Genomic DNA, 14605 nt, shown 5'->3' with positions numbered 1-14605 from the left:
GCTACTAATCCATAAGTTTCAGAGATTTCATGTGGCTTTCCAATAATACTCCAAAGTTAAAGGAGAAGAGTGCTGATCAACAATGATGAGGACTCTCAAAGGAAGCCATTTCTTTAGTTTATGTCATATTCTGCTTTTTCCTTTTGTTTAAATGTCATCAGGATACAAAGTATATCCTATTACATAGATTATTAGGAAAGTATAGACTTTAAAATAATCAGAATAGGCTGGGTGCGGTAGCTCACACCTGTAATCCCAGCACTTTGGGAAGCCTAGGTGGGCAGATCATGAGGTCAGGAGATCGAGACCATCCTAGCCAACATGGTGAAACCCTGTCTCTACTAAAAATACAAAAAATCAGCTGGGCATAGTGGCACATGCCTGTAATCCCAGCTACTCGGGAGGCTGAGGCAGGAGAATCACTTGAACCTGGGAGGCTGAGGTTGCAGTGAGCCAAGCTCGCGCCACTGCACTCCAGCCTGGCGACAGAGCTAGACTCTGTCTCAATAAGGATAATAATAATAATAATCAGAATATAAGCCAGTATAGAGAAAAATAGAGAATAAGCATTGCATAATTTTCGAAATCGTAAAAGGGAATCAGTCAGACAAGCTCCAGAGTCCTAACTCAGCAAGTCCTAACTTGGCAGCATGTATAATCATCGTTGGAGCAGAGCTTGCTCCTCCAGGGAGAAAATCTCAAGACGATGAATAAATGACAAAGGGAGAAGCTATAAATCAGTCCCTGTAACTATTGTGGCAGCTACAGCAATCCTGATCTAAATGCAAAGCTAATTTTATTGAAATTACAAGGCTGCTTTTTAAAGTCTACCCCAATCACCAATGGGAACAATTGTTTATTTATTGCAAGCCATCACAGCAAGACACGAGGAAAAGTTTTCAATCAGCAATCATATTGCTTTGGATAATCTTCAAGCTATGATGCTGCTGCTATGCAAAGACAATCATAACAATTAACATCCATATAGTCAATATTATTACAAAAGCAGCAGCTTAGAAAATGAACCAGTACTTACCATTATTATCAAATCCATGTGTAAATTCATGTCCAACAATTACTCCTATAGCACCATAACTCAGAGATCTATGGCATAAATACATAATTTGGAGACAATTACAAGCATGAATCTCAGAGCATAATCCTTTAATTTTTTCAATGGAAAGCCAAGATAAACTGCTTTCTAGTCACCATGGTAATAACAATCTAATAACCATACCCAAAAGCTGTAAAAAATCTAAACATACCTTCCAATTGAAATAGACAAAGAAAATACAAATTCTAACATTGTCATTATGACCACATATGAACCATAGTGCCCTACTCTGTGAAATTAGAGATGTGAAAGATATGATTTCTGAAGTCCCTTTCAGCCTTAAGATTTCTATGATTTTATATCTGCTGTAGCTATATATTTATGAACACCTAAAACAGAGCAGAAAAGATCCTGTCAGTAAATATATAATTTATTTTTTATCTGGAAACTTGCTGAGAAGTCACTATAATCTTAGAAGTTAAATTGTTTTCCAAATGTAGTCATAAAAAAAGGAACAGAGTAGAGATTAAAAGGGATCACTCTATTTTCAAAGGTAGTCACGTTCCTCTTTCTGTTGTAGACAAGATGACAACTGAATAGCAAAGATTTGAAAAAGGTGCCACTTTATTTCTCTTCACCTCTGAAGAAGCATGTGGTAGATTATCTATAAAACGCACCACCAACAATTCTACCTACCCCTGAATGCACACATCCCCTCCTCCCATCAAGAGGCAATCTATTTCCCTCTGCTTAAATTTGGACTGGCCTTAGGGCTTGCTATGACCAATAGAATGCAGTGGAAGGGGTCAGGTATGACTTCTGGGTCTAGGCCTTAAGAAAGTAGCTTCCATTTTCCACCTTCTTGGAAGTCACTTGCAAAGAAGTTCAACTACCCAGCTAGAGGGAATGAGGCCAAATGAAGAAAGCGAGAAACCCCACAAGTTGAGAGACTCCAAAGGAAGAGAGAGAGGCCCTGCCATGCCCCAGCCACAAGAGCCAGCCCAACCGGGGCACAGACAGGTGAGTGAAGTCGCCTTAGATCCTCCAGCCCTCGTTAAGTGACCCCAGCCAGCACCATACAAAGCAGAGACCAGCTGTCTCAACTCAGTCCTGCCCAATTACAGAATCATGAGCTAATAAATGGTTGCTTGGTGGTGCTTTGTTACATAGCAAAGCATATTAAGAATATATGAAGAAATCAATAATGAGGTTTCCATATATGTGCCTGGGATTTTCTCTCTCAAATATAAGTTCTATTGAGGCCACTCCCTTATCTACTTGTTCATTGGTAAATCCTCTATACTTTGTGCAGAGTAAGAAAGTAACAATGATTTAACTAATTGATTAGTTAACTTTACCATCTCATGCAAGTGACAGATCTATATGTATCTTAATTTAGTCATTTAACCTGTGGATGAGAATTACACACCACTTAGAATCCTTATTGTGAAGATTCTTCATGAGATTTGCAATAATGCTAAAAATATCTCACAGTTAGTTCCTGACATGCAACATCAAAGTCACCCAGCAAATAGATAGGACCCATAACTGGAAGGAATGGAAATTTTTAAAGTGGCATGTTATTACAGGACATAATGATCCTTACCATGCTAATTGTTTGTCTCAACTACACCCAAGGAAGTGGTGTAAGATTTAATTTTTCCCCTTGGTGGCAATTCTTTCCTTTGTTATTTCTTTCCCGTAAGGTAATTTGCATTTGAAAAAAAATGCTTCCTACTGTTTTTCCATCATTGCAAACCTTCATTAAAGAAGTAAGAGTGAAATTATGCATTTCAATCATAGAGCTATCATAGCAGTGTGGGACAAACTTGTAATTTTACATAGTGTTAATTTTTGAGGCAGTAGCTATCAGTGTGCAGATTGCAACATTTAGTTTTTCCAGGTCTCTCAGCTCTGAGAATAAGTACTTGGTCCTCTACAACCCTCAGTCAATGCTGTTGACTGGATGAATTGAAGGCATGAACAATGGAAGCTTACAGAAATTGCTGTGCAATGAATGTCCTTTAAGAGGGGCTGCTCCAACAAGCTTCCTATTTGCAAAAGGTAATAGAGAATTCAGAAAATGATTGAATCATTGTAAGTTTCAATTCTCAGTTACTTAATCACAATCCTTTGGACAAGAGACAAAGAAAAAGTAATTTTATATGACTAAGCCTGACAATAATAATATTTCATAATATTAGATTCACATCCTCTATTTTATCAATGAAGAGTATTTAAATTAGCATGTCATTGGCCAGGCGTGGTGGCTCACACCTGTAATCCCAGCACTCTGGGAGGCTGAGACGGGCGGATTACCTGGGGTCGGGAGTTCGAGACCAGCCTGACCAACATGGAGAAACCCCGTGTCTATTAAAAATACAAAATTAGCTGGGCATGGTGGTGCATGCCTGTAATCCCAGTTACTTGGGAGACTGAGGCAGGAGAATCGCTTGAACCCAGGAGGCAGAGGTTGCAGTGAGATCACGCCATTGCATTCCAGCCTGGGCAACAAGAGCAAAACTCCATCTCATAAATAAATAAATAAGCATAAAAAAATAAACTCTCCCTTTTAAAATGCAACCGTGACTGGCTGGCCAGAAACTGGAAGATTTCTTGCACTGAAGATCTAGTCTTGCAAAAATAAAATAGAGAAGGCACCACTTTTACTACCTACTCAGTTTCTCTTTTGTTCTTATTACTCAGTGGGTTTAACATATGCACACAGATTTGCTGTCAACAACAAAACAACTATACCGCTGTCTAGATTAACCATGAACTCACACTGTTATCAAGTAAGGGTTGCCCTATGCCTGAATCATAAATTCATAAAAATTTCTGAGTTGGAAACGGCTTAGAGGTCATCTACTCCAACTTCTTACTACAGAAATGGGTCCCCTCTTGAAAAACCCATTCAAATGGTTGGTCCAACTTCTTACTAGAGGAATGGGCCCCCTTTAGAAAAACCCATTCAAATGGTTATAATACTCTGCTTAGGTATTTCCAATGACCAAGAGCTCATCCCCTTCTAAGGTAACCCATTCCCTCTTTGGGCAGGTCTAAACATAATAGCTCTCCATAATGCTGATCTGAAATGTCTTTTCTATGGCTTCCATCTATTGGTCTAGTGTAGCCTCTAACTGAACACCTGCTGAATCTCCTGAATATAATAAGTCATTCTACCACCTTAACTTTCCTTCAAAAATATGCAGACAGTTATGAGGTTCCCCTTCAAGTGTTATTAAGTTCTTTCAACTCTTATTCTTCAGTCATGAATTCTAGATCAGCATTTCCCAAAACGCAGGGGAGTTTGGGAACCTCTACATTTCGAAGGATGGTTTACCAGAGTCTGGGAAGGGTGGTGGGGGGCTGGGGTCAGAAGTGGGGATGGTTAATGGGTACCAAAAAGGTAGTTGTATTAAACACATCTAAATAGGTTTCTTTCTTGCAGAGCTTCTAGGAAACTTTTATGGTGATCATTATTATGATTCCCCAGAACTGAGGGAAGGGGAGGATGACTTACCTCTCTTACTATTTCATGGAACACACACTTTGAGAAACATTGTCTTCAACTATTTACAGTCCTGATTCTTTCCTCTGGAAATAATTCAACTTGTTCATGCCTCATAATTGGACTCAACACTCAGGTGAGGACTAAGCTGAGCACTGTGAGCAGAAAGGATACCCACTCCCTTGTTTCTGGAGGCTATCCATTTATTAATACAGAATAGATGAACGTATGGGAAGCTATCTCACTGGACCGTGACTCCCATGTCTTTAGCATCTTCATATTCCCAATGCTGGGAACCCAAATGATACATAATAGCTATTCATTAAGTGGATGAGGACAAAGAAGTCTTTAGGAAAAAAAAATTCTCTTTCACACTCAAGTATTAGCTATGACCTAGCCTAAGGTACAAACAAATAGACACTAACATTAACTCCTATGTTTTGATGATCTTAGCTTTTATATCAGAAAATCATGCTCACAGACCCAATAAACAAATCACTTAATCAATAACTCCAAAAATCTAACCAGACTATTTCCTAATCTCCAGCTATATAATCACGGTAATAGAAGCTCAGTTAAATTGTCAACAATAAACAGAATCAAAGAATTCTAGGACTTTTTTAGTTTGAAGGGAACTTAAAGAATATCCTAAACCTTTAATTTTTTAGAAATATATATATAATATAAATATATATTTATACTTATTTTATAAATATAAATATAAATTTATATTAAATTTATATATATTATATAAATATAAATTTATATTAAATTTTTATATATTATAGAAATATATATTATATATATTTCTAAACTTAAAAGCAGGGCAAATTGATTCCAAACATCTGAACATCAAAGAAAACTATGCAGCTGAGGTCTGGGATATTATTAATGGATTTGGTTAAATAAGAACCTGGAATTTTCATTTATTCTAACAATGGTGCTTCCCTGTAGTAAGCTTTATCGATGACTGCCCATGTCCTCTTAGCCCTATTTTTGAGCTCACCAATCTGACAGCCTTCAAATGTCAGCACCTGAAACTAGTTGCCTAAGGACTTTCTCCAGCCATTAGAGCCCTCTTGGCCTAGGATGGGCACTGCCAGGTACCCCTGGTAGGAGCACTCAATCAATGATGGAAGGTGAGTTGGAGGATAAATACCCCAGCTCCCATGTGCCTGAGGTGGGATCACTCTGAAGCATGTTTTACAGTTCCCCAGCAAGACTGAGCTCCAGTTGCCCATGGTGATAACTGACTTTGTAACACACATGTGGTAGGTGGAATACTGGCCTACAAAAGATGTCCATATGCTAATCTTTGGAACCCGTGAATATGTTATGTTACACAATAAAGGGCAATTAAAGCTGCAGATGGAATTAAGGTTGCTAATCAGTTGACCTTAAAACAGGAAGATTATCCTGAATTATCTGAATGGTCCCAATGTAATCACAAAGGTCCTTATAAGTAGAAGGGAGAGACAGAAGATGAGAGTCAGAAGGACCCTCTTAGGTTATGTTTCTAAAGATAAATTCAATTATCTAACTTGCTCAAAACTTTCAATATTTTCTATTGTCTATTAGTATCCAACCTCCTTACCTGACATGCAGAGCCCTCCAATATCAAATCTCAATCTTCTTTTCCACTACTTCCTTTCATGTACCATTTGGCTAGCCAAACTAGACTCTGCCATTATAGAAACACTTTTTACTCCTTATCTCACATTGTTTCTTCTATCTGGAATGGTTTTAGACTCATCCCATCAATTCAAATCCCAACAATCCTTCAATGTCCAAATACTGGTAGTATGAGTTAATGGGTAAGAGAATAAATGCATAAAAATGAAAGCCACCTATGTGTAAGTTGGCCTTCCTGTCCAGTCATACACCCTGGTAATAAGGATCAGAAAACAAATACCCAAAAAGAGTACAGCCGACCCATGCCAGATTCCATGGCATCTTTCTGCTGAATAACCACTGACTTTGTTTCTTCTGTCCTCTACCAAAGCAACATGTTCTTCCTAATTGGTAACTGGTTTCTTTACTCCTTTACTCACCGAGGATATTCTGTTCCCCAAAAGAAAGGCTTCTGGAGCTCTCCTGCTGGAAATCCTATGAGAAAGAAAAAATGTTAAGAGATATAGAGAGAGTGATTCAATGATGAGTACCTGGTTCTAGCTATAACTTTGAGGTTTCAAAGACCCATCTCAAAGGCACTCCTCCTGGCACTGGGAGCACTCTAAGAGACCTAGCTGTCTCAATGATATCAATTCAACTGAGTTTGAAATAAGTGTATTAAATGGTTTCAGGGAAACTATTTTGCACTGGTACACTATTGGCAACGTCCAGCCTGCTGTGAGCTGGGCTCCTTCATACATGGCATGCTAATGAGGCTTCAGGCTTTCCAGCAGCTTTGCCTGATACAGAAAGGGCTGGCTCTGTGGGCGTGCAACCTGTGTAGTCACACAGGCCCCACACAGAGAAGGGTTCTGCACTTAATGTAATCCTCTCCTGCCAGTGTCTTGAAATTCATAACTGTTTTATCTTTGAACTTGTATTTTTTTAGTGGAGCCTGAGGAGACAATGGAACATGTGTGTGTGAGCAGAGAAAATGTGCACAATATGTGTCTGCTGTTCCTAGGAGCCCCATTTTCACACAGCATTCACAATGCCCCAGGAGCACAGGACTCCATCAGGCCCACAGTGCGTAGGAGTTTAGTGAGATGCCAAACAAATACAAGGTAAATATGATACATCTAGAACTGAGTAAGCTCTGATAGGCCTAAGAGGCCATACTTTTCATTTGAACCAGAATTTGCTTCAATGACCAAAAGAAGGTAGTGGCATTCTAAGAAACATGAATGTCCAAGGAATCCTGTCATAACCTTTCTTATACCTGTTACTTCCCTGTATTGGCCAAACACCTACACTGAAAATGATGACATAAAAGGACAGAGAAAGGGTGAATTATATGGTTTGGCTGTGTCCCCACTCAAATCTCACCTTGAATTGTAATAATCCCCATGTGTCAAGGGTGGGGCCAGGTGGAGATAACTGAATCATGGGAGTGGTTTCCCCCATACTGTTCTCATGGTAGTGAATAAGTCTCATGAGATCCAGTAGTTTTATATAGGGGAGTTCCCCTGCACAAGTTCTCTTGCCTGCCGCCATGTAAGACATGACTTTGCTCCTCTTTTATCTTCCACAATAATTGTGAGGCCTCTTCAGCCATGTGGAACTGTAAGTCCATTAAACATCTTTCCTTTATAAATTACCCAGTCTCAGGTATGTCTTTATTAGCAGTGGGAGAACAGACTTATACAATAACCTATAGTTTCTTTTCCTTTTAGTCCTTCCTTACTCATCAGTAAACCAAAGGTAGAGAGTATTGGTAGAATGAACATGTATTAAGAAGTGAAATAAAAAGTTGAGTTTTGTTCAGCATTTCCTCCATGCTGGTAAGAACAAAACACATATGCACAAACAAGCTACAAAATACAAACTGTGTAATTTTGGTGATTCCACGTACAAGTTAAATGCTTTTATGTTTGCATTTAAAACTGACATTGCACAATATTGAGATGAAAAGTAACACTCATGCTAATGACTTACATCTTTAATTTTTCTTATAATAGCATTGAATAGCAAATAAAACAATACCATGACAAGTTGAAAGAGAAAAGCCATGAAAGATAGGGCAAGGCTTTATATTTTAGCACCCTCAATTGCATTTTTTCCTGCTTTTGGAACAAGAGGCCCCACATTTTTATTTTGCACTGGGCTTCCCAAATTATGTACCTGACATTGAGTGCAGATGAGTGAGAGACATGCTTTGCTTTGGCCTTGCAACTCACCACTAAATTTTGCACCCTGGGTTGATCCTAGGAACTGTACTTACAAGTCATCACAGCTGATAGAGCAAAGAATCATGACCAGAGAGAGAGAGAGAAGCCTTCTATAGTGTCCTTCACTGCTCCAGAGCAACTGTTCTAGGCCCTATGAGACTGAAAGCTCTTTTATAAGTCAAAATGTTCTTCCTCCCTCTTCTTTTTTTCTCTCTCTCCTCCATTTTCTCTCTCTCCTCCAAACTTTTTTTCTCTCTCTCCATTTCTCCACACATGAGGAGAAACGAGGACAGGAAAGCAAGTCCTTAATTTAGAAGGGAAATGGTGGTTCTATATAACCCTCATATATATTCTTTATATTTTATTAATAATATCATAGTTTGTGATTTCAAGGTGCAAAAGCCTTATTGCAAAACAGGGATTGTTCCGGCTACTAGTTCTCTGCCATTTTCACATAAAGGAAAATGCATCTAATATTATTTTGAAACGGCAACATCATAATAATATTCATAATTTCTACATTTCCTTAAATATTTTTGGCATATTTACATCAATATTGCATCCTCTTTTTTTTTTTGGTGATTACTTTTAGTAAGTCATTCTGACTCAGATATATATACATATGCAAATATATATTACATATAAATGCAAATCACAGTGTTTATATGAAAACTCAGTTTCACATAATAAATCATCAAAAAGCAATGATATTTCCTAATAAGAACAATGATCATAAACCAATGTGATTTCATTATTAAATCATTGTGGCTTATCCTGCCTGGTAATGTGCTCAGCTGGAAGCATTTACATCCATTGCCAACCTCTTTACAGGAAAACATCTGACACCTGCATGAGCCACTTTTTCTGTCACTTTTGCTGTTAGAAGCCCCAGACTCAAGAGCTGAAGCCATCACATCACTCTGTTCAGCTGTATCTGCTGAGCTTGTTGGGGCCAAGGAACCCAATACTGATAACAGAAGAATCTGATGCCCTTAGGCATGTTTTGCTGAAGTGAATGGATTAATAGTGTAAGCTGCATTTTTGGAGACGTCAACCAGCTAGAGTGATAGATGGAATCCCTACAGGGTCAACTCAATATCTTATCTCATAAAGTGGATAAGATGTATTTAGCAAAGGTGGAAGTGAAAAATAAGTAGAAAGGAAATTCCTTTTCTCTGCCTTTTTAATAGGTTTTTATGTTTTCTTCATATCCATTTCCTTTTTTTTTTTTTTTTTTTTTTTTTTTTTTTTTTAGCATTTCAACACCACCTCGCCACCTGTTTCACACTTTTAAAGTTCTTTTTCTATCAGTGTACTTATGAGAGTCATTCCTCACAATGTAAATGTCTCTGTGGAGGTGAGGGAGGAGAGAGAGGGAGGAGAGGGCGGGAGAGGAAGGAGAGAGACATTTAATTAGTGGTTGGCAAAAGTTAATAAATGTGATAATAGGTCATATTGGCCAAAGTGTAGGAAGCATGTTAATGGGAGTGTAGGTTGTTGCAAGCATTTTGGAGATCAATTTAGTCATCTCTTAATGCTTTAAATGCCATTAAAAAAAATGAGTAACTATGTGGTGATATGGAAAAAGCTCTAAGAAATATTCAGTGAAAAACAGCATTCAGTACAGTGTATGGAGTTATTTTGTGTAATGTATGCAAAAGAGTCAGCATCCATACATACAGCTATGACACCTGTATTGAAAAGGCAAATGTATTCCAAGGAAATTGATACATTGGGGGAAAATTTGAACATAACTCCAATTTCACATTTGCTTATCCACAGGAAATGCTAGAAAAAAGCAGAAAACTGCACCCAAATGGACTGAGCCATATAGGAATACACAAAATGCACACACGCACACACCTCAACATGACCAACTGCCTCAGTTCACCACGTGGGGTAGGAGCCACACTCACCACATCTGATGTTAAACCAACTTACCTTCCAATTTCATATAACTACTCCTTCCGCCGCTACCCAAAAACTCACAGGGGACAACCCCTCCAATACCAACTTACACAAGCAAACTTCTGGTCTTTTCAAGGGAAGGTGCCATATTTACTGTAGCATTTGTGTATTTACCCATTTAACATGTATAAAACCGCGCTATCATCTGTATTGGGCTCCCAGCTTTTGTTTTTAATGTGTTACTGATAAAGTTTTTAACTGTTGTGCCCCAACCTCATTTTTCTCATAAGCCCTGTGGCCTTTTAGTACATACTTTTGCATAGCACAGTGGTGTTTAAGAACACATATGTTACGTTATAGAACTGACTGTATCCACACATGTATGTCTGTACATACAGACATGCCTGCCAGTGGTTTTCAAATTTTATGATGCATCAGATTCACCGGAGGGCTTGTTAAACTACAGATTGCTGGGCCCCACCCTCAGTTTATGAGTCAGTAAGTCTAGGGTAGGGCTAAGAATTTGTATCTAACAAGTTCCCAGGTGATGCAGATGCTACTGGTCTGGGTGCCACAGTGAAAACCACTGCCCAATCACTTGCACAAGGGCACTACAGAGTTCATTGCTGCATGGCTTGTAGTTGAGAAGTGTGCAACAAGCTAAATGTCCAAATAAGAGGGCAATTAATTATGGCATAACCCTATTGTGAACTGCTATGCAGTAAGTGAAAAGAAAGAGGTAGGTCTTAACATTCCAGCATGGGAAATAACCCCCAAGACATGTTGTTGGCATAAAGCAAGGTACAGATATAGATATATAAATACCATTTATTTTCTTACATAACTATCCTACCAGTGTGAGCATATACATGTACTGTGTGTATATGTGTATACATATGTAAATTCTTTAAAAGTCATAAAATACATATCAAAGTGATCACAGTGGTTACCTTTTGAAGAAAATCAGGATTTGGGGTGGTGGCTGATAAAAAGGGCTCTACACATAAATGTCATGTTTTAAATTTGATTATCCAAAGATAATCGGCTTGTGTAATTAAAATTAATTCTTTTAGAAATAAGTGTGTGTGTACACAGGGGCCTGTCGGGGGTTGGGGGGCTGGGGGAGTGATAGCATTAGGAGAAATACCTAATGTAAATGACAAGTTGATGGGTGCAGCAAACCAACATGGCACATGTATACCTATGTAACAAACCTGCAGGTTGTGCACATGTACCCTAGAACTTAAAGTATAATAAATATACATAAATGAAATAAAATACCCCCTGGATTTTCAAGCCTTAGTATGAAAAAAGAATATAAAACATCTCTTTAATAATTTTTGTATATTGATTACATATTAGAATGAAAATATTTTGGATATATTCAGTTAAATAAAATATATTGCTAAAATTAAATAAATTTGAGAATTAGTTTTGTTTAGATCTTGCTTTTAAGAGTGACAATGTCAGGTTAATTTAGTTAATAGAGTAATTTCATACGATGACAACAGTATTATAAAAAAACCTCCTGTTTCTTATTTTAGTTATTTGTTTTCTTATTTACGTATTTTCATGGAAATTGTACCCAAAAAACTAATATATTCTTATCATACATTTCAAGACTTACTTTAATAATTATTACACAGAGGTAGATTTCATCAAATAGATACACAGTATGTTATGTAACAATTATTAAAATTTATTTTAGCATCTCAAAAAAAAAGTATGTGTATATTATAGAAAATTCTTCTAAAGGCTATTAAAAAACAGTTAACTAAGCTTACATAGTATTATTTTGTTCTTGCATTTGTTAACACCAGCAAATTCCACTCCTATTTCAGGCAAAAATACAAATTGTGGTTATACCATTTCAGTGATTAAAATTCTGACAAAAGAAAATATTGCTCTTTGTAATAACCTAATTATTTATTTATCTATCAGTAATAGTGTCTCTTTCAAATCTGCACCTGGGAAAGCCACAAGAACCTGCTTTTGGTTTTCTACTGGGGTCAACCTCTCATTTTTACTGGTGTTTCTCATTACAATTCTCCTATCAGTAAATGTGGAGTAACCTAGTTGGAGCTTAGCAAAATGCTGATCATAAAAGACAGAGTGCTTTTGTTTAGGACACAATTGCCAAAGAACCAATCGCATTCACTGGGTGATTACCCCAGGTTCAACTATTTGACTTTTATAGTCATAAATCATACGCCGACGGTAGCTACAGCTTTCCCAGAAAAGTTAAATACCTCAATGTGTCTGGGTTTCAGTACACATTATTGTCAGCTGCATTAATTAGAGTTTTTTTAGCACAAACAAGTATAGAGAAGAAAACAAATGTAGCCCATTATTCCACAGCTCAGATGTCAATAAAACAAATAAATAAATATACTCAGGCCTAGCAAATTCACACTGGATAGAAGGACATGGAAAAAAAGGAATAATCTTCCTTTTGCCCTACCCCTCTTTTCCCCTAACCTAGAACCTACTTTCCGCCACTATCTGTATGGCTCGCTTCAGGTATGTAGGCTAAGATCATCTTTTCATTAACGCCTTCCCTAGTGCTTTTTTAAGGGGCAGGATGTTATCCTACCCACTTTCTTGCTTTGTAACTCATCATAACACTTAACCACCATCTAAGATACTTTACATTTGACTTACTTTGTATGCATTTTCTGTCTTTCCCCGACTAGAATGCAAGTTCCATGACAAAAGGGATTTTTATTTTTTACTATTCTTTAATGGTGATATCTTCAGAGCTAGAACAATACCTGGTTCATGGTAAGCACTCAATAAATACTTGAATGAACTGATATTGTATCTTGTGAAACTCAGACGGATGACTGGGGTTGAAGCATTACCTACCATTATGAGTACATCTTGTTAGCCAAAGTTTAAAACCGTACATGATACTATTAGTAGTACCAATGTATTACTTCTCGAATTTTCCACATTCAGTACCAGATCTGAGATACATTCCATTATTCAAGTTCTGGTTTTCATTTTCTTTCTAGATGAAAGAATTTGTTGGTTCCACTCTCTTGCTGTCATGGCAGAACTAGTGTAGTTTTGAGATCAGCACATTTTTCCAATAAACTTTCAATCACAATACAGATATTAACAAGCTAAAAAGTCCTGCCCAGTTTTATGCAAATTCCATCAATCCTGTATCCTCTTAGCCCTCCCAGCTGACCCCCAATAAAAGTGGAATATTCTTCCTTTTTATGTTTGTGATATATGCTGAAAAGAGAAAATTAGACAAAATATTGATCCAAGGCCTTTGGCCTGGAGAATATTGAACTAATTTAATCCATTTTCCCTACATTCATTGTTGCTTTCACTTTACTGCAGCATTAAATTTAAGTTCCATATTCATAAGTGTATGGTTCAGGAAAGTTATGCAGAAAATATTTTTAAAACATTACCTTTCAAAATTTTATGTTATTTGGAGGTTTTTTTTTTTTTAGTATTAACCCTTACAAATGCTGATGATGTTAGACAACTGTGAACCAGACTCAGACATCTTTTCCTGTTATTTCCATGTTTGGTCAGATTTTACAAAATAGGAAGCCTCCAACTTTCATTGCCAGGTCTTCAGAAACCCAGACCATGTGCTTTTTCCCTTTCTCTATAGCAAACTTTTTTAAGTATAGTAACACAATGCAAGACAACTTGAACTCATCTACCTTTAGAAGCATTTCATTCTTAAATTCAACTTCTCTTTTGACTCCTCTGAAAGAATTAGCATTACTGTTTTTTTTCATTTAGGATCCCTCCAGCAGCCTCTGGGACAGAAGTGACAGAGCCAGGGGCAAATGACAAAGTAAATTAAGTCCAAAAAAAGGTGACCAAGGGAAAATTCCAAAGGAAAATTAAATGGGCTTGAGGATGTGTGGACCAGCATACACATTCAGCTGTTTATTGAACTAAATCTGTTTCCATATTTGCCGTAGCTGCTTTCTCCAGAAATATACTTGGGTTTTTCATTAAGTGTGTACCTGTGTCTGTTTTCTTTCAGTGCGGATGTTTGTGATAGTTTTGTTAAGGGGTGGACTATGTCAATACATTCTATTGCATTATTAGTTTTGTCAAACAATGGGATATTTGGTTGTTTGCGTGGATTTTTTGATGTATTAATGTGGCTTTAGCACAAGTTGTAACAGTTATTTTTTTTCAAAAGCCTTAAGTGTGTGCTTGTATTACTAAACTACTCTATGTATTAGTCCACATTTCAGAGCTACTGCTGATATATCATCTTATCTACATTATTGTACTTCTTGGTGAAATTCACTT

At 37.3% G+C, this 14605-nt stretch overlaps 1 protein-coding gene and 1 long non-coding RNA gene across 2 annotated transcripts in view; one reads left to right on the top strand and one right to left on the bottom strand.

Annotated features, from left to right (window-relative positions):
• PHEX (phosphate regulating endopeptidase X-linked) overlaps positions 1-14605 on the bottom strand; it is a 221706-nt gene that overhangs the window by 26521 nt on the left and 180580 nt on the right. The window contains exons 16-17 of the mRNA XM_050777361.1: positions 6617-6671; positions 1037-1104 (exon numbers count right to left, since the gene is read on the bottom strand). Coding sequence (XP_050633318.1) covers positions 1037-1104; positions 6617-6671 — 123 coding nt within the window. The remainder of the gene's footprint in view (positions 1-1036; positions 1105-6616; positions 6672-14605) is intronic.
• LOC126946735 (uncharacterized) overlaps positions 1-14605 on the top strand; it is a 57180-nt gene that overhangs the window by 26097 nt on the left and 16478 nt on the right. The window lies entirely within an intron of this gene.

Source organism: Macaca thibetana, chromosome X (assembly GCF_024542745.1).
Source record: "Macaca thibetana thibetana isolate TM-01 chromosome X, ASM2454274v1, whole genome shotgun sequence".
Classification (NCBI taxonomy): Eukaryota; Metazoa; Chordata; class Mammalia; order Primates; family Cercopithecidae; genus Macaca; species Macaca thibetana.
The sequence above is the reverse complement of the archived record's forward strand: the minus strand, read 5'-3'. Positions and strand labels throughout refer to the sequence as shown.